This window comes from Nothobranchius furzeri, chromosome 2, assembly GCF_043380555.1.
Source record: "Nothobranchius furzeri strain GRZ-AD chromosome 2, NfurGRZ-RIMD1, whole genome shotgun sequence".
Taxonomy (NCBI): Eukaryota; Metazoa; Chordata; class Actinopteri; order Cyprinodontiformes; family Nothobranchiidae; genus Nothobranchius; species Nothobranchius furzeri.
Window position 1 is genome coordinate 1573370 of NC_091742.1, and position 18332 is coordinate 1591701.

Genomic DNA, 18332 nt, shown 5'->3' on the forward strand with positions numbered 1-18332 from the left:
CATTGCAAAACAGAGTCAGTGGTAGAGCCACGTTGTTGTTATCCAATCAGTGTTGAGATGTCCAAATATCAGGAAACACAATCCTGAATTCTGTCATCTGAAGCTAAACTCTGACGTGGGTAACTTCTAGTTCCTGTAACTGACACACCAGAGCTTTGTTTCCTCAGAAAATGACTTTCAAGGCATTCATTCCTTCTGGTGATCACTGGTGAAATTCTACTTTAACGTTTTTATGACGTCTCATATAACCTGGAAAATATTGCTGTGTATTATTTAGGTAGAAGATAAAGTATGTCTGATGTCACTTCCTGTTTGAAGCTCCCTAAAAACAAATTAATACATATTTTTTTAAATCTAATGATCAGTGAAAGTTTCTAATCTCATTTGTCCAGTAATCGGAAGGTTGCAGGATCAATCCCGGCTCCAGACAGAGAATTCTGCTGTTGTGTCCTTGGGCAAGACACTTAACCCACCTTGCCTGCTGGTGGTGGTCGGAGGGACCGGTGGCGCCTGTGCTTGGCAGCCTCGCCTCTGTCAGTGCGCCCCAGGGCAGCTGTAGCTCATCACCATCAGTGTGTGAATGTGTGTGTGAATGGGTGAATGATACACTGTAGTGTAAAGCGCTTTGGAGTCCTTACTCTGAGAGGCGCTATACAAGTGTGGGTCATTTATCATTTACATCATGGAGCCATACAAATTTTCAAATGAGAATCTGATCTACTTTTATTATTTCTCTGCTGCCAAAGCATGATTTTCACAACTTATTTGATTTAAACAGGCAAAACAATCATATTGTTTAACAAATATAAGTAGACAGAAGTGTCCTCTTTAACCCTGCCATCACCCCCCCCCCCTCCCTGAAGGTAACAGCTGTGGTTTCGCCCCAAAGTCACATGACACAGGGCAGGTGGGAGAGACCTATACAGGACATCCACCCTTCCATCACACACACACACACACACGCACACACACACACACACACACACACACACACACACACACACACACACACACGCACGCACGCACGCACACACACACACACACACAGTTGCAGCCTCTGCAGGTCAAGGGTGTGGTCATTTTGCGTTTCAGGAATGTGTAACACACACCAAATGTCTGATCTCTGCCTCAGCAGCAAACGGATTATTCTCAGGAAGATTTTCATTTCAACAGAAGATAATTCTGTGACCTTCACGTTAGACAACTCAAGTCTGGTACGGCATTTTGGAAAAGAACGTACTCTCTCTGCGCTCTAGCCCAAATATTACATTATATTCACATGATATTTTCCAGCAAAAGACGTAATGTCACCTTAAGATACCTCAAGCTGGCTAACCACACGTAGCCACACACTTATCTCTGGTGTACAGACAGCAGATTACGTCTGGTTCTGGTTGACAACAGGTGTAAGAAACCAAATCGTCCTACTGATGTGAAGTCCGCCCCAAAGTGTTTGTTCTGATAGAGATCTTGTGTTAGAGCAGCTGTAAAGCTAGTACCTGTGATGCTTTATAACATCTTTACACATTATTTCAGTGCTCCAGTAGTGATTACATAATTAATTCAATTTCAGTTTCAGATAATTTTAATAAAGTACTTTAACCCGCAGAAGGACTAAGGAAAACAAGGTCTGAGCATTCTTTGGTGAAGTCTAAAAAAGTAGCTTGTTCAAATGAAAAATATAGAGAAAGGGTTTAATGTGATCATCAAAGAAAAATATCAGGCATATAAAAATGCATCAGTATTGTTGGATTACATGTTTCATAAATCTGTATGTACTTTCTGGCATGAGAAATGTATTTTCAATAGTAACTATTAATTAGAATAGTAGCTTATTTTAAATAATTGATGAGTAGAAAATAATATTTACTTTGCAATTTAATATTAAAATAGGGTTAAAGACTTTGTTTTTCTAATGACAGTAAGTATAAGAATTTGTTATTAAAAATATTAAATTATTATTGTTTTTCCCATCTATAGAGAAAAAAAGTAGTGTACCAAAATTGATGTTCTGTTCCAAAAATGAAGTTGATTTCATGTACCCCTTACAATCTGAGTCTGTAACCTCTTGTTTTAATGCTGTTTGTTATTTACTATGATTTCAAACTTCTAAATAAATACTGTATTGTATTGTATTCCATACAGAATGTTGTGCCATTTGCAATATTTTAATAAAGTCGTTTAAAAATATATTTCCATTATTATTATTATTATTAGGAGTACTAGTAAAAGTAATAGGAGTAATAACGTTATTATTATTATTATTGTTGTTGTTATTATTATTATTATTATTATTATTATTATTATTATTATTATTATTATTAATAGAGCTATTAATTCTATTGTCCTCACATAGGAACAAACTTTACAGGTTCCGTTTCTCGGGGACGATTTTGACAAACGGACAAATCAGGAAATGGAATCGTTCAGCTAGCTTAAAGTTGTTTCATTACATTTATCGCTTAAAATGCAAACTGCTATTGATGACTACTGCATTGGAGTTTTATCAAGAGCTTCTGCAACGTTTTCTTTTACGTAAAAGTGGAAATTTAAACTGGTGCAGCGGCGTTTTAGCTTTTGCTACACCCTGAAAAACTAAAAAAAGGTCGGTATCAAAATGTATAATCTGTTATGATTTTTGTACGGTTATAAACTTTATTTTCCGTGTATATTAGCGGTAAAACGTGTCCAAAATGCTGCTACACCAGGTGTAGGTACATCTTAGGTGTTTATTAAAATAACCGAATGATTTCAAAGATATATTTTGGTCTTTTTCATTAAAATATCCAGCAGATGTTCGAACATTTGCTTTAATTTACTTCATAATTCGTGTGTATTCATTAGATCATGTTACTGACGACCACTCGCCTGTCTAAAGTGCTGCAGCTCACCCTAGCGGTCATCAAACCAGATGCTGTGGCTCATCCCTTAATGTCAGAGGTAAACAAGACTGTCTGTCCCAAAACACATGAAATGCTCTTTAATGACATAAAATCATCAGTCTTTTACTTCAAAGGGAATTTGATGTTACTTTTATATTTCTGCAGAGTATTAAAATTTTACAGCTAGTGATTTTCTCCATTTAATAGATATCTTCCAACACGCAGATGGTAGAAAAATGCACAGATGTTGTGTTTCTTCTTTTTTTATTTCAGGCTCTTCATCAGATAATTCTGGAAAACAAATTTGTGATTGTGAGAAACAAAGAGCTGGCGTGGAGACGACAGGACTCCGAGAAGTTTTACGCTGAACACTCAGGTGTGGACAAAAGTCACGTGATCAGATGGGACTTTAAAAGTTTCTGCTTGAGATCAAAGAAAGAAGCAGCTTTTTAGAGCAGGAATATCACATGCAATGTCTCTTATGAAGTAAATATGTATACTTTGGAACAACTTACATAAATTCACTCAAGTTAAAAGAATAATGTTTGAGATTTGCTTCATTTTGAATTTCCTCTGTCTACAGAGCGATTCTTCTATCAACGACTAGTTGAGTTCATGTCCAGGTTAGCCTCCATAATAATTTTTTTGCATTCTGAGGATTTCCTCACAAGAATGATATAAAACATCACAAAGTAGTTGTAAAATACTGGTAAGTGTTTAATTAGTCCACTATAGCTGACACAGATCAGCTCTTTTTGGTGTTTTAATTTCATTCTGAGGAAGACTCTGGTCATTTTCTGGAACTTGTCATCACACTCACCCCTTCAGCACAACATCCCAGCAGCGATCGTCTACAAACATCTGGATGATTCCTCCTCTGGCCGCGAGCTCACGCTGGGGTGGAAAAAGTGCATGTAATTATGCTGTCACTATTCTTGGGTGGCAGTGGTGAAATGGTTGCCATGGCAACCATTCAAACGGGAAGCTGTTACTGAGAACACACTAAGAAAACATCGTCATCGAGTGAGACTTTTAGATGAATAATATGAGCTTCATCTGAAGGGTGTTTTCATTATATTTGGTGTGAAGAAATCAGATCAATTTTAGCCTTTTATGCCTTTTCTGAAAGCAGGTTTTCTTTTCCTTTTTCCTTCTAGTGGTCCCATGCGAGCGTATATCTTAGCCAAGGAGGACGGGATACGTCACTGGAGGGACCTGATGGGACCCACTAAAGTGTTTCGAGCCAGATACACGTCCCCCACCTCCCTCAGGGCCCAGTTTGGGCTCACAGACACTAGAAACACAACTCATGGCTCAGGTAGCAAACTTTCCAAACCTTTATCTTAAATGTTTTAAAAAATGATGTTTAATCCAAATTTAAAATGAGGAATGTTAGATGGAGCCTAAAGGTGGTCTGGTGGGTTCATCCTGATTCCTAGGGCCTTGCAGAAACTACTTTCTCAGAAATCACACATTGTCTTTTTTCAGTGTCGTTTTCATTTTTGAATTAATATATTACTTAAAGTTAGAGCTTCTTTTCTTTCAAAGTTTGGCATTTTTCACATTGTAAGCCTTTAAAATCTGTGATGTGTTCTTCAGATTCTCCAGAGTCAGCTCGAAGAGAAATCTGTTTCTTCTTCCCAGATTTCCACGTAGAAGAGTGGATGGATAAAGACGAGCCATTATTCCGATCGGGACGGATACTCTACGACCTCCAAAAACAGATCCACACAGTGTCGGCACCCAGCTGACCCCAGACCAGCTTAGAGCGGGTTTAAAGTCTGTCATGAATACACTCTGTCTTGTTTCAGTTGCTTTTGTATTAAAAGTATGGAATTTATTTAGTGTTTTTATTATTTAGTCAAAAATTGTGCTTCAAACTAAAAAAATTAAGTTTTGAGAGCATGACGATGCAAGAAACAAAATTTCTATTTTTCAAAATAAAATACTTTTTCATTCAGACAAAAATTTTTTTTCTTTTTATAATTTTTTAATAAACAAAATTCTGATTAGATTTAAAATTCAACCTTTAAAAATGTTTTTGAGGTTATTTTTGTTGCTTGTTTACTTTTTTATTGTTTACAATTTTTCAAAAAAACATTTTCAACTTTGATTTTCTGTTTGAAATATTTTTCCAGTGTTTAAGAACAACAAAATAAATTCCATATAAAAGCTCTTTAATCTTTTAACCATATGCAATCATTTCAAACAGAAACCTCAAATGTTATAATTTATTAAAAAAAAACAACTGACATGAAAAAAAGAACACTGGATTGTTCGAAGCAACACGATGCAGTAAACGGACTCCCCTCCTCATCACACTCCTGAAGCTAAATTCTTCACTTCCTGTTTTAGAGCCATTCAGATTGTAAGACCACAAACCTGTCTTGTGTCAACACCAAACAGTAAGACAGAAATATTCACATCTGTTAGATTTTCCACTGCAAATAATACTAACATGACATATTTATGAGATTAAAGTGTTTTTTCACAGTAATTAATAAACATCCTGTTTGCTGCAAAGACAGTACGAGTTTCTTTTTTCATCAAATAAAAAACAAGAAATTACATTGTTTGTACTTCCCTTTTTAACCCATTTGTTTAGACGTCTGACTCTATCGTGTCAAATACATAAAACACACATCAAACTGAAAAGATCTTTGTTTCTCGTTAAACCTGATTCCTGGTCACCCATCAGTCACTGGATCGTAAAAACCTCACGAGTAGTAGATTAATTCCTCTCTGGTCTTTTTCCAGTCTCAGGTGTTTTGAGTGTCCACCTGTTTAATCGTCTCCACAGGTTTCATAACCTCATAGGTTGTGAGGGACTTCTTAACCTTTCCATTCTTGTCCACCTGGTGGATGCTCTGGGTAACTGTGATGGTCACCTGCTTGGTGGACTTCCTGTTGTCCTGCCATTTTGTCTATTAATGGAAAAAGAAATACCAACAATAAACACTGGACTTGTGGTAGAACTAAAGACGCAAGACACAAGAACAGGAGCAATGGAAGGAATGTCTAAAAAGCACATATTTAAAGCAGAAATATGACTGTTTGTCTCAGGGCACCATCTAGAGGCAGAAAAATGTATTACACCCTTAGGTCTGTCTAGCCGCTTCCGTAATGAAGGCTGGAAGCATCGTCTCTGAGAATGCGTACCTCTCGTTGGGAAGACTTGTCCACTTCACCAACTCGGCATCACTCTACATTAGCAATGTCACATGCTCACTCTGTAACTGACATCTGTATAGAAACGGAGATCTAATGCTATTGGCTAATGCTGAGCGGCACTCAATTCAAACTGCATGGGGCTCCACAGGTGGGGGTGGGCTTAGCAAAATAATTTACGTATTGCCTACTATATATCACAGTAAGACAATCACTTTTATGGATTTCTAAAGTATAATGCATTATTATATGCAAATTGGTCTTGGGTGAAGGGTGAGACAAAGAACGGTTCGAAGGATCTTTCATGGCGGTTAAAACGAAGAGTCGGAGTACCCGGCCCGGAGGGTTACCGGGGTCCCACCCTGGAGCCAGGCCTGGGGTTGGGGCCCGTGAGCGAGTGCCTGGTGGCCGGGCTTTCGCCCATGGGGCCCGGCCGGGCCCAGCCCGAACCGGATACATGGGCTCGTCCAACTGTGGACCCACCACCCGCAGGAGGAACATGAAGGGTCCGGTGCAATGCGAATCGGGTGGCAGACCAAGGCGGTAGCCTTGGCGGTCCAATCCCCGGACAAGAAAACTAGTTTTTGGGACATGGAACGTCACCTCGCTGGCGGGGAAGGAGCCGGAGCTTGTGGCAGAGATTGAGCGGTACCGGCTAGATATAGTCGGACTCACCTCGACACATTGCATTGGCTCTGGAACCCGAGACCTGGAGAGGGGTTGGACACTCTACTTTGCTGGAGTTGCTCCGGGTGAGAGGCGGAGGGCTGGGGTTGGCTTTTTGTTAGCCCCGAGACTCTCTGCCTGTGTGTTGGGGTTTACCCCGGGGGACAAGAGGGTAGCTTCCTTGCGCCTTCGGGTCGGGGAACGGGTCCTGACTGTTGTTTGTGCTTATGGGCCAAATATCAGTTCAGAGTACCCACCCTTTTTGGAGTCCCTGGGACGAGTGCTAGATAGTGCTCCATCAGGGGACTCCATTGTCCTGCTGGGGGACTTCAATGCTCACGTGGGCAATGACAGCTTGACCTGGAGGGGTGTGATTGGGAGGAACGGCCCACCTAATCAGAACTCGAGCGGTGTTTTGTTATTGGACTTCTGTGCAAGCCGCAGTTTGGCCATAACGAACACCATGTTCGAACATAAGGATGCCCACCGGTACACTTGCTACCAGGGCAGCCTAGGTCACAGGTCGATGATAGATTTTGTAGTCGTATCATCTGACCTGCGGCCGTATGTTTTGGACACCCGAGTGAAGAGAGGGGCGGAGCTGTCAACTGATCACCACCTGGTGGTGAGTTGGATCAGATGGCAAGGGAACATGCCGCGTAGACCTGGCAGACCCAAACGCATAGTGAGGGTCTGCTGGGAACGCCTGGCAGAAGAACCTGTCAAGACGGTCTTCAACTCCCACCTCCGGCAGAGCTTTGACCACGTCCCGAGAGCAGTGGGGGACATTGAGTCCGAGTGGGCCTTGTTCCACTCTGCGATTGTCGAGGCGGCTGTTGGTAGCTGTGGTCGTAAGGTGGCCGGTGCCAGTCGTGGTGGCAACCCCCGTACCCGCTGGTGGACACCAGAGGTTCGGGGAGCTGTCAGGCTGAAGAAGGAGGCCTACAGGGCGTGGCTGGTCTGTGGGTCTCCGGAGGCAGCAGACAGGTACCGGATAGCCAAGCGGGGTGCAGCAGTGGCAGTTGCCGAGGCAAAATCTCGGGCGTGGGAGGAGTTTGGTGAGGCCATGGAGAAAGACTATCGATCGGCTCCAAAGAGGTTCGGGCAAACTGTCCGGCGCCTCAGGAGAGGAAGGCAGCAACTCGCTCACACTGTTTACAGTGGGGATGGGGAGCTGCTGACGTCAACTGAGGCTATAGTCGGACGGTGGAAGGAATACTTTGAGGAGCTCCTCAATCCCACCAATGCGCATTCCGAGGAGGAACCAGAGCTGGGAGGCCTGGGGATGGACTGTCCGATCTCGGGGGCAGAAGTTGCTGAGGTAGTCAAACAACTACACAGCGGCGGAGCCCCGGGGGCGGATGAGGTTCGTCCTGGGTATCTCAAGGCTATGGATGTTGTAGGGCTGTCATGGTTGACACGTCTCTACAACATTGCGTGGTCATCGGGGGCAGTTCCTAGGGAGTGGCAGACCTGGGTGGTGGTTCCCATCTTTAAGAAGGGTGACCTGAGGGTGTGTTCCAGCTATAGGGGGATCACACTCCTCAGCCTCCCTGGAAAGGTCTACTCCAAGGTACTGGAGAGGAGGGTCCGATCGATAGTTGAATCTCAGATAGAGGAGGAGCAATGTGGTTTTCGTCCTGGCCGTGGAACTGTGGACCAGCTCTATACCCTTGCAAGGGTGATGGAGGGGGCATGGGAGTTTGCCCAACCAATCCACATGTGCTTTGTGGATTTGGAGAAGGCTTATGACCGTGTCCCCAGGGGCACCCTGTGGGGGACGCTCCAGGAGTATAGGGTGGGTGGCTTTCTGTTAAGGGCCATTCAGTCCCTTTACCAGAGGAGCGTGAGTTTGGTCCGCATAGCCGGTAGTAAATCGGACCTGTTCCCAGTGAGGGTTGGACTCCGCCAGGGCTGCCCTTTGTCACCGGTTCTGTTCATCACTTTTATGGACAAAATTTCTAGACGCAGCCGTGGTGTGGAGTGTGTCGAGTTCAGTGGCAGGAGAATCTCGTCTCTGCTTTTTGCAGATGATGTGGTCCTCCTAGCTTCATCCAGCTCTGACCTTCAGCTCTTGCTGGGTAGGTTCGCAGCCGAATGTGAAGCGGCGGGGATGAGGATCAGCACCTCCAAATCTGAGACCATGGTTCTCGACCGGAAAAGGGTGGCTTGCCACCTCCGGGTCGGGGGAGAGGTCCTACCTCAAGTGGAGGAGTTTAAGTATCTCGGGGTCTTGTTCACGAGTGAGGGTAGGAGGGATCGGGAGATCGACAGGCGGATTGGTTCGGCATCTGCAGTGATGCGGACGCTGAGCCGATCTGTCGTGGGGAAGAGGGAGCTGAGCCAGAAAGCCAGGCTCTCGATTTACCGGTCGATCTACGTCCCAATCCTCACCTATGGTCATGAGCTTTGGGTAATGACCGAAAGAACGAGATCGCAGATACAAGCGGCCGAAATGAGTTTCCTCCGTAGGGTGGCCGGGCTCAGCCTTAGAGATAGGGTGAGGAGCTCGGACATTCGGGAGGGACTCGGAGTAGAACCGCTGCTCCTCCGGATCGAAAGGAGCCAGTTGAGGTGGTTTGGGCATCTGGTCAGGATGCCTCCTGGACGCCTCCCCGGGGAGGTGTTTCGGGCATGTCCTGCCGGCAGAAGGCCCCCGGGTCGACCCAGGACACGTTGGAGAGGTTACATCTCCAATCTGGTCCGGGAACGCCTTGGGGTCCTGCCGGAGGAGCTGGTGGACAAGGCCGGGGAGAGGACGGTCTGGAGCTCCCTAGTTGGGATGCTGCCCCCGCGACCCGGACCCGGATAAGCGGAGGAAGACGAAGACGATAATGCATTATTCCTGAAGAAGGTAAAACTCTGATTGCTGCTTTAAAAGTGCAACTTGTTAGACTGACATCTTGTGGTCAAATGTGCTTACTGCAGTCTATTTTTAAAGCTAAAATATCACTCTCACTCCTGTTCCGTGAGTTTCATGGCTGTTGCCAGTTACAGATTAGTGCCGGAACATTCTTGGTGACAAGCAAGGACAAGTGATACACAAGAAGTTGATAATTAGATTGGGTGTTTTACGGTAGGGAGCACTTACTACACTTTTTACTGTAGTTTGTTTTCCGGCATTATAGGAAGTGTGGTTTTTTGCCGTCTTGCTGTTATAGTTCAGAATGACTCTTGAACTCATTTACTGCCATTGACGGCAAAAGTCGTCTTAAATCCAACCGCTTGTCGACAAAAGCCATCGATTGCATTTTTTTTACAGGACGGGCACTGGAATATGGATTATGGATTCATCTTCAAAAGTAGGTAAGATTTCTGTCATGCAGCAAAGGGAGAGGTGCACTCGATTGACATGCTAGCACAGAGAAGCACAGGAGCTTTCCATTTTCCATGAAGCCACATCTCCTCAGGACAACAAAGTATCTGCAGCAGAACTTTGTGAAGTGTACTATGCTGTCAAGCATCACCAATCATACAGGAGGTTTACAATGATTCTGCAGTAACTAAAGGGTAACGTGTGGAAAAACAAATGCTAAAGCTTTCCTCGCTCCCTACTTCATCAAGGAGCATATAGACTACATCAGAGAAAACCAACTCCATTTCTCACTGACGACTGATGCGTCAAACAAAGGTACTACCAAATGGTTCCTATAGTACTAAGATACTTTCACTTTGAACAGGGCATGCAGAATGCTCTACTGAATTTTTACAGTTATAGCAATGAGACATCAGAAGCTTTAAAAAATCAGCTGCTGGCAAAAGTCGAGATGTCTGGTTTGGATTTACAAAAACCGTAAGCATACGGCAGACAACGCCAGTGTTAACTATGGAAAACACAACAGCGTTTTTCAGAAGCTAAAACGAGCTCAAAATGACATTATTGCAGCTAACTGTTTAGCACGTGTCTTGTACAATACCACAAGATATGTGGCTGACAACTTGGATCTGGATGTTGAAAACGTTGTTGAAGGTTTAAAGTCACGTTAGCATCTCAGCCAGCAGATCAGCACAGCTGTAGGAAATCTGTGAGTTTGTGGAGGTGGATGAGTGTAACCTAGTACAAGGTAGCTGTCTCTGCTGCCATCTACTGACCGAATGCTGAAGTGTTGGAAGCCCCAGACCAGCTATTTTCAGAGCCTTGGTGATGAAGATTGCCCTAAGTTATTGTGTAAATGCTTTGCAGAGGACAGAACGGAAGTGTCTGAGATGAACTTCCTCTTCCTCAGTCATATTCTGAAGGTATTTTCAGACTACATTGAAGCACTTGAGGCCAAATCATCCAGCATTACTTCTGTGTTTAAAGTGATGTCTGAGTGATACTTGAGAGGAGGCTAAAAGACAGGTTTGTCTTGGCTCTGCTGTGAACATCAGACACACACAGCTGTCCCACTGAACCTGAAGAAAGTAAGTGCCTACATCTTCTCCATTCCATGCAGCAATGCATACACAGAAAGGATTTTTTCCCATGATGACCTCAGCGTGGAGAAATGAGGGAAATTGTCTTGAAAGTGTGAAGGCAGAGCTGTAAATTTGTGTCAACTTTACATTGGAGTGCACAGACATGCAAAGGATGTTTCTCACAAACAAAAGCAGCCAAAAATATAATGAGTGGACCTCCACGTACAGCAGTCATACTATGTAATGGCTTTGATATGTTTTATTTTTTATCTTTATTCAATGTTGGAATTTGTCTCCTTTTTGGTGTTGGGGAAAATGGCCATCCTAGCTTCACTTGATAAAAGAGTAAAACAAAAAGATGCTGTGGCTTCTGTAGGGGTACAAGAAATAACTTCTGGGTCGCTCCGGGTTACTGGCTTTTAAACAACTCTGGAGCTTTGCATTTTGCCTGCCAGTGTCAGTTTACAAATGCCTGTGCTGCAGCATAAGCTTGCTGCAGATTTGGCAACCTCATAAAATCATAATAATTATGTCCCATTTTCATTTTTTTCAAAAGGAGAAAAACTGACAACCCCTCCAGCCGGCTGAGAAAAATCTGCTCTAGAATAAGCTTCCTTCCAACTTGATTGACATATTTGAGTGTTTTATGATTATTTCACTGTGGATTTCTTACAAATTGCATCTTTAAGTAAATCCGACTTACAATCTCTTCAGTGTGTAGAACGCTTCTGCGCTGCACGGTGGTGCCCGATGAAGGTGACGTCACTTCCTGCTGTGGAGAGGACAGGATGGACACTGGGCTGCTGGGTTTCACATCATTCAGACTGGCTTCAGACACAGCGGAGCACCCCTTCAGATATGCCTGAGCAGGAGGAGGGAGACCGTCTTCAAAGAAATCTGGAACTTAAAGAGAAATCAAGTCATCATCAGCATAAAACATGTTCCTCAAACCAGATTATGTCTCATCTTTAAATAAAGAGCCAGAATTCCTGGAAAATGCATTTTTACATTCCCTTTTAGGAGCGCTAGTTATGCTTTTGACATAAACGTTAGGCCTTTCTTGTGTTTTAGCTTTGCTAACTGATTTGCCACATTGTGGGTGTGTTTGTTGTGAATTTGTCTTCACAATAACATCAAGGCTCCTCCACCTTCGCTCGCCAACAGCTGCGATGGTTGCCATGAGAGCAACGTTTCGGCGTTTGAAGCAGTTTAATTTACTCTTGTATTGATTCATCTGAAGGAGCATGACTTCAAAGAAAATGGGCTCGCCGCTCATTAGTGTGAAGGAATAAATTAAATAAACAACAATAACGAGACCGAGGAGTGACTGAGATGTTCAAAGATGTTGCCTCTGCTTTGCTGCTGTAATGGGAGGGTTGATGAAGAATGTTTTAATCTTTATTTCTGTCTTTTCTGGTTTCCTAAAGACAATGTTGGGATTTCTTCTAGGCAACAGGACTTTATGTTAATCACCCCTCCTGAATGATAATGATGCTATAATGAAGGAATCAGTCGTTTTTCATTATTCTAATTGCCTTTTTTTCTCACTCAAGATAATTATTCCTTAATGAGAATAAATAAACCGTTATTCCACCCCTCCTCTTACCCGGGCTGATCGTTTTCTCAGATGCAAACCCAGCCTCAGAGTTCTCTGATTGGATGCTTTGGATGGACGACAGCGGGATGTCGGTGTCTGTGCTCGTCAACCAGGTGGACTCCGTCTCTTTGGTCCAGCTCTCCAGGTAGCGAGGCTCTAGAGCGTCAGTCCTGCTACCCCCGCAGCCCATGTCTCAGTTTCTGCAGGACGCCCTCACTTCCTGGACTAACTGTTCAGAAGGGGAGTGAGACCCATCTTTATCTCAATCAGTCATCTTTTTTTTAATATGAGATCATTCAAATGGTGCCAACAACTTACACCAGAGCTGTAGGAGAATGTGATGGCCTCCATGAGTCTGGTTTCTATTTATGGTTCATCTAAAGATACAATCAAATGGTCCTTTCTGTGTTAACACAGTTCTGTTTATCCAGGATTGTTTAAAGAGAGCATCTTCTGCTGAACAAATACGCCAAGGAGGTCATTTCAGACAGGAACCACGAGTTTGTTCCGTAGAGGGAGCAAGGCATTCTGGATGGCTGGTCTTGTGAAGATGTGGTTCTGCGAGAGAAAAGAGTTGGTGTGAATGCAATCCTGCACCATTGTCTGTTTTACTTTACATTAGAAATACTCCAGTTTCAGGAAGATAAGGGCTTCCGCCTTCACATGTTGTAGGAACCTAGGTTTCAGGTAGGCTGCTTCCCATCAGAACTTGAATGAACTAAAACTCATGTTATAGTAGTTCCAGCTTCTATGAAAGATGGGGTGGTTCAGCCAATTCTGAAGAAGTTGGGCACTGATTGGTCTGTTTGTCCAATTACAGGCTTATCTTCAAACTTCCTTTTACTTCAACACAGTTGGAAAATGTTGTTTTACAGCAATTGGTCACTTTTTGAGGGATTTAATAAATTTCATATGTTTCAGTCAGGGCTGACAGTAGAGCCCTGCACGGGCCTAAAATCTGAGCCCGTGTCCGGCCCGGCCCCAGGGGTGGAGCCCCAACCCGACCCGGTCCGAAAAGGTTTTCAGGATTCTTTGGCCCGACACGAGCCCGACGTTTTTTTTAACCTTTCATAATGCTTTAGCGTGATAGGATGCTCAGCGTTCTAATTATCTGTGAGAAGCGTTCTGCAGTTAAAAAAAAAATTTAAAAAGAAAAGAAAAGAAAGAAAAACAGCATCAATGCAGCTCTTTTTTCTAACAGAGCGTATTTTTCGAGCGGCGGATGAAATTTACAAACACTATATTAATTGGATGCGTTTGTAAATTTAATCTGCTCTGAAAACGCGCTCTTGTGCAATTAGGAAAAAAAGCAGCGTTCTAATTTTCTAACTGCAGAGAGCATTTTCAGAGCGGCAGATTAAATAAACGCCCCCAATTATTATAGCGTTTGTAAATTTAATCTGCCGCTCTGAAAATGTGCTCTCCAGTTAGAAAAAAACCAGCAATGAATGCTGTATTTTTTTTTAACTGCAGAGCGAATTTATTCACAGAAAAATAGAATGCTGCCGTTTTCATGAGAATAAACACATGGTTTCTGACATCAAAGTGGACATAAATGGCATATTAGAACAGGGGCACATGTTTCAATCAGCAGTTTGAGAATTCGTTTATAGGCGCATTTATAAACCACACAGACCTTAACTGAGCTAATGGGTGCCGGTGCATGAGAAGCAGGCAGGTGCTGCTGCGTTCAAGTGTTTCAGTTTTTTTTTTAATGAATTTGATTAAAAATGAAGGCGCCCGTCCCGGCCCGTGTCCAAGGTAATTACACAGTCGTTGGCCCGAAGCCCGGCCCTCGGGCCGTCGGGCCGGGCCGGCCCGAGGGCCTATGGCTTCAGTGCAGGGCTCTACTGGACAGAGTACAGAAACTGCACTGTTGATAGTGTTAAATTATATCTTTCAGGATTTGGATCAGGGCGTACCAGCAGTACTGCTGTTACTGGACCTAACAGCAAGCTTTGACACGGTCGATCATCACATTCTGCTGGACCGCCTGGAACATTGGGTAGGGATTACAGGGTCAGCCCTTGAATGGGTATGGTCGTATCCACTAGGAGGTTCTGTGTTAAGGCGGGGGAAGCTGCCTCGCCTTGGGAAGATCTGCGGTAGGGGGTACCACAGGGTTCTGTTCTGGAGCCTCTCCACTTTGCTCTTTACTTAGTCCCCCTGGGGGATCTCCGCAAACATGGAGTGAAATTTCATCTTTATGCAGATGACTGCCAGATCTATTTTCCTCTATGTTCAGGAGTGGGAGGCTCCATCTTAAACCTTTTGATCTGTTTGGATGAGGTTAACTTATGGCTCGCAGCTGATTATCTTCACCTGAACCACGGTACAATTGAGAGCTCATCGCATTTCTTCCCACTAGTAAGGTGGGTGGGAGCATGGACGTAGTTTTGACTTTAGAAGGGGGGCACAACCGCCATGAGGACCGGGGGGAATGTTTGCAGTAAGTATACAAAAAATATACATAAAACTACAGCCTAGAGGCTCTTTTATGCTATTTCAGGAATGCTGAACTGTTGAGTATACAGGTGGCAGGAACGGCCAATCACACTTAAGCAAGTATCATCATGGCCAATAGATGAGCTTATGGAGGGTTCTAATGGGAAACAGGCTTCAACACAAGTGATTGTTTTCTGCTTGGTCCTAGTGCTCAACCAGTGTCTATTTAATATAGCGTAATATAGTTTTTGGGTGGTAAAAGTGCAGGGGACAAAAGTTGACTTTGGAAAAAGTGGGGGGACGTGTCCCCCCCAAAGCTACGTCCATGTGTTGGAGCTCCTGACCTGGATGTTCAGTCACCTTACCAGCAGTTAATTTTTTGTAGTCTGGGGGGTGAGACTTGACTCAGAACTAAAATTTGATGCAAACATTAACATAGTGGTGAAATCTAGCTTCTTCCACCTGTGATGTTGAGGTAAAATCAAGCACATATTTTCAAGACAGCACTTTGGATCTGTATTTCATGCTTTTGTTCTGTCAAGGCTTGATTATTGTAATGCACTTTACGCTGGACTGAGTCAAGCTGCGCTGAGGTGCTTACAATTTGTCCATAATTCAGCAGCGTGTCTGCTGACAGGGACACAGAAAACAGAGCATATCACTCCTGTATTGGCCTCACTGCACTGGCTTCCTGTGGACTAGGTTTAAGATTTTGCTGCATGTATTCTGGGCTCTACAGGGTAATGCTCCTCTGTATTTTACTGCGTTATTAAATCGGCATTCTCCCTCACGATCTCTGCAATGAGCCGAACAGGATTTGTTCAATGTTCCACGCTCTAGGCACAGGACCAGGGGAGATCGTGCCTTCTCGGTCCTGGCGCCAACTTCAGAATGAGCTGCTGCTCATTAATCGACAGTTGCCATCACTCCAGATTTTCACCTGAAGACACATTTTTATTGTATGTTTTTTTAATCTTAATTGCTTGTGATATGACCTTTTTATTACTATTTTCATTATTGCTCTTTTGTGATTTCATTCTAAGTTGTGTTCAGCGCCTTGGGCTCCTGCAAGGTTGGTGGAAGAAGGAGCTATATAAATAAAATTTGATTGATTGATTGATTGAAAAAAAAATCATGCTTATAATTGTGTTTTGTCATTAAGCTAACAGTAGCTTTTACTTCCAACCCACCCTCCCAAAATGAAAATGCTGCAAAAGCAGAAAGCCATTTTGCATGAACATTGCACAGATTTAAAAAATGTATTAAAAATACAAAAAGGAAGTTATTCAAACAATGAGAGAGGAAAAAAAACACCTGATCAATTTTACATTGATAATAGATCAGTGAAAATGGGAAACCTATTTCTCTTTTCTTTTTTAAATTATAGGATTTAGCTCTTCATATGTCCGGACAAAAAAGAGAGCTATAGTTGTATAAAATTATATAGCTTATTCCTGTATTTCCAAAAATAAAAATAAATGAATAGGAATGATGCAAACTATTTTTAACTGTCACATTGAACAAATTAAAGGAAACCCTTTTATAATTTTCTTCTGCTTACATGGCAAGGCGTTTTATCCTTATGTAAATGTTCATTTAAAAACACTTTATGAAAACTATTTCTTGGCTGAGCCGAAGCCCCTTGTCAGAAAACGCTATTAACGCCTCTGCTGATCTTAATGGGGGAAGTGCAGCAGGTTTCTTTTATTGACCAAACACGAAATGCTTCTCTCAGACTGTCCCCTCATAGATAATCTTATAACCCGGATCACCTTTGTCGTTTCTATTTTCACCCCGTGATTAAACTCTCGAGAGAAACGCATCTGAGAATAAAATGCGCAGCTAAAACAGCGCAGTCATCACAGGCCAGGAGAAAACATTCATTAGTCACCGCAGAATAAAAGAGACTGTGATTAAAAACTAAACAGAAAGGCGATTGAAGCCACTAAACAGAGAAATGAAAGCTAACGCAGGGGAAAAAAACAGCTTACGTGTTTTAGACTCGCCTCGATGCTGCAGCCTCCGGTCTGGCACGCACGCACGCACGCACAAGCGCTGGTTAAATATTAACACACACACACCAACACATGCACTGAGGATTTAGCTTCTTCATCCATCCTCTCCAGTGGATCTTAATCAAGGCAATAAATGATCAAGAGTCGATCTTGTTGAATTTAATAGATGATCTCAGCTGTTGCTAGGTAGATCTCAGAATAAAATCAGGACTATTTTCTGACATAAATCTGAGTAAAACCTAGAACCAGCTCTTGTAACAAATGCTTGTTGTTGTAATTGGTTCAGATATTTGTCACTAAGAAGGGACCACTAGTTCGATGGGATCTCTCAAAACTGATAAAACAACAAATGAAAGGTTGTGAGATTGTCAACATGAAAATTAAATGAAAGAAAAAAATATATGACTTCCCTTTTAACAAAAATGTATATAGTATTCTTACATAGATAAAGTGAAGTTTCATGTGAGCATTTACACTTTGATGATCTCTGTTTTAGCCAGTAGGGGGCACTACCTCTCCACTTCCTTAAATAAGAAGCGACTAATCCTGTTCGAATTCACCAAGATTCTAATTATAGACATCACAAAGAAATATCAAACAATTAATTTTGAAGGTTTCAAGACTTGAACTACTGATTTAAATGGTGGCTGTTTAACACAGAGCCAGGTTTGAAGGTGCATCTGTGTTTTGTGCTTTATATGTGAAAAAGAAAAGATGTGTGCAAAAAACCCATAGTTCTATATCCTCAGTAAAATGAAAGTCCCTTGTAGAAAAACAAAACTTGTTGCTCTTTGTCTGCCACCTGATGGTAACATTCTCATCACCACAACAGCTGCTTCTTTTCCCAAAACTGTATTTTATAGATTGCTTGTGAAACTTTTCATTTGGCAGCAAAGTGCACATCCATCATAGTGTTCTGCTGCAGTCAGAGTGATTTCCTCAATGCACTGGAGGAACAATAAACAGCAGCTTTAGTGTTTCTGAAGCGTAGCTGCCTCGATGCAGACAGTCACTCGTGTAAATCAGGAGTCGTTTATTTCTGACGTAAAGTTAACAAAAACATCCAGCATAAATATGAGGCTCCCACTGGAAGCATGGGGCTTGTTTAAATGTGCAGTGTGTAAAAATATAGTGAGAATTTTACAGGGAGAAAATCCCAAA

General features: G+C 42.8%; 2 protein-coding genes across 5 annotated transcripts; one reads left to right on the forward strand and one right to left on the reverse strand.

Annotated features, from left to right (window-relative positions):
* The first annotated feature begins 2381 nt into the window (after positions 1-2381).
* On the forward strand, positions 2382-4722 carry nme6 (NME/NM23 nucleoside diphosphate kinase 6). Of its 2 annotated transcripts, none has more exons than XM_015975087.3 (6): positions 2382-2605; positions 2845-2940; positions 3156-3258; positions 3466-3505; positions 4040-4200; positions 4482-4722. In XM_015975087.3, exons 2-6 carry the CDS (start codon positions 2848-2850, stop codon positions 4631-4633), a joined length of 549 nt encoding a protein of 182 aa, XP_015830573.3. In that variant the 5' UTR covers positions 2382-2605; positions 2845-2847; the 3' UTR covers positions 4634-4722. The 2 variants fall into 2 exon arrangements, with proteins under 2 accessions (XP_015830573.3, XP_015830574.3); XM_015975088.3 differs by having other exon boundaries at positions 4527-4722.
* A 320-nt stretch (positions 4723-5042) lies between these two features.
* Positions 5043-17344, reverse strand: baalcb (BAALC binder of MAP3K1 and KLF4 b). Of its 3 annotated transcripts, none has more exons than XM_015975091.3 (5): positions 17148-17344; positions 13030-13269; positions 12721-12940; positions 11818-12011; positions 5043-5806 (listed from the first exon to the last, which is right to left on the reverse strand). In XM_015975091.3, the coding sequence occupies exons 3-5, from the start codon at positions 12899-12901 to the stop codon at positions 5642-5644; spliced, it is 540 nt and encodes a 179-aa protein (XP_015830577.1). In that variant the 5' UTR covers positions 12902-12940; positions 13030-13269; positions 17148-17344; the 3' UTR covers positions 5043-5641. The 3 variants fall into 3 exon arrangements, with proteins under 3 accessions (XP_015830577.1, XP_015830576.1, XP_015830575.1); XM_015975090.3 differs by having other exon boundaries at positions 11818-12017; positions 12721-12936; positions 17148-17334; XM_015975089.3 differs by having other exon boundaries at positions 11818-12017; positions 17148-17327.
* Positions 17345-18332: the final 988 nt, after the last annotated feature.

Coding starts and splice junctions, on each gene's coding strand:
- nme6 (XM_015975087.3), top strand. CDS start 2,848: ATGTTACTGACGACCACTCGCCTGTCTAAAGTGCTGCAGCTCACCCTA. Junction 2,941..3,155: donor CTCATCCCTTAATGTCAGAG/GTAAACAAGACT, acceptor TTTTTATTTCAG/GCTCTTCATCAGATAATTCT. Junction 3,506..4,039: donor CTAGTTGAGTTCATGTCCAG/GTTAGCCTCCAT, acceptor TTTTCCTTCTAG/TGGTCCCATGCGAGCGTATA.
- baalcb (XM_015975090.3), bottom strand. CDS start 12,901: ATGGGCTGCGGGGGTAGCAGGACTGACGCTCTAGAGCCTCGCTACCTG. Junction 12,018..12,720: donor TGAGAAAACGATCAGCCCGG/GTAAGAGGAGGG, acceptor TTTCTCTTTAAG/TTCCAGATTTCTTTGAAGAC. Junction 5,807..11,817: donor TTCTACACACTGAAGAGATT/GTAAGTCGGATT, acceptor TTCCATTAATAG/ACAAAATGGCAGGACAACAG.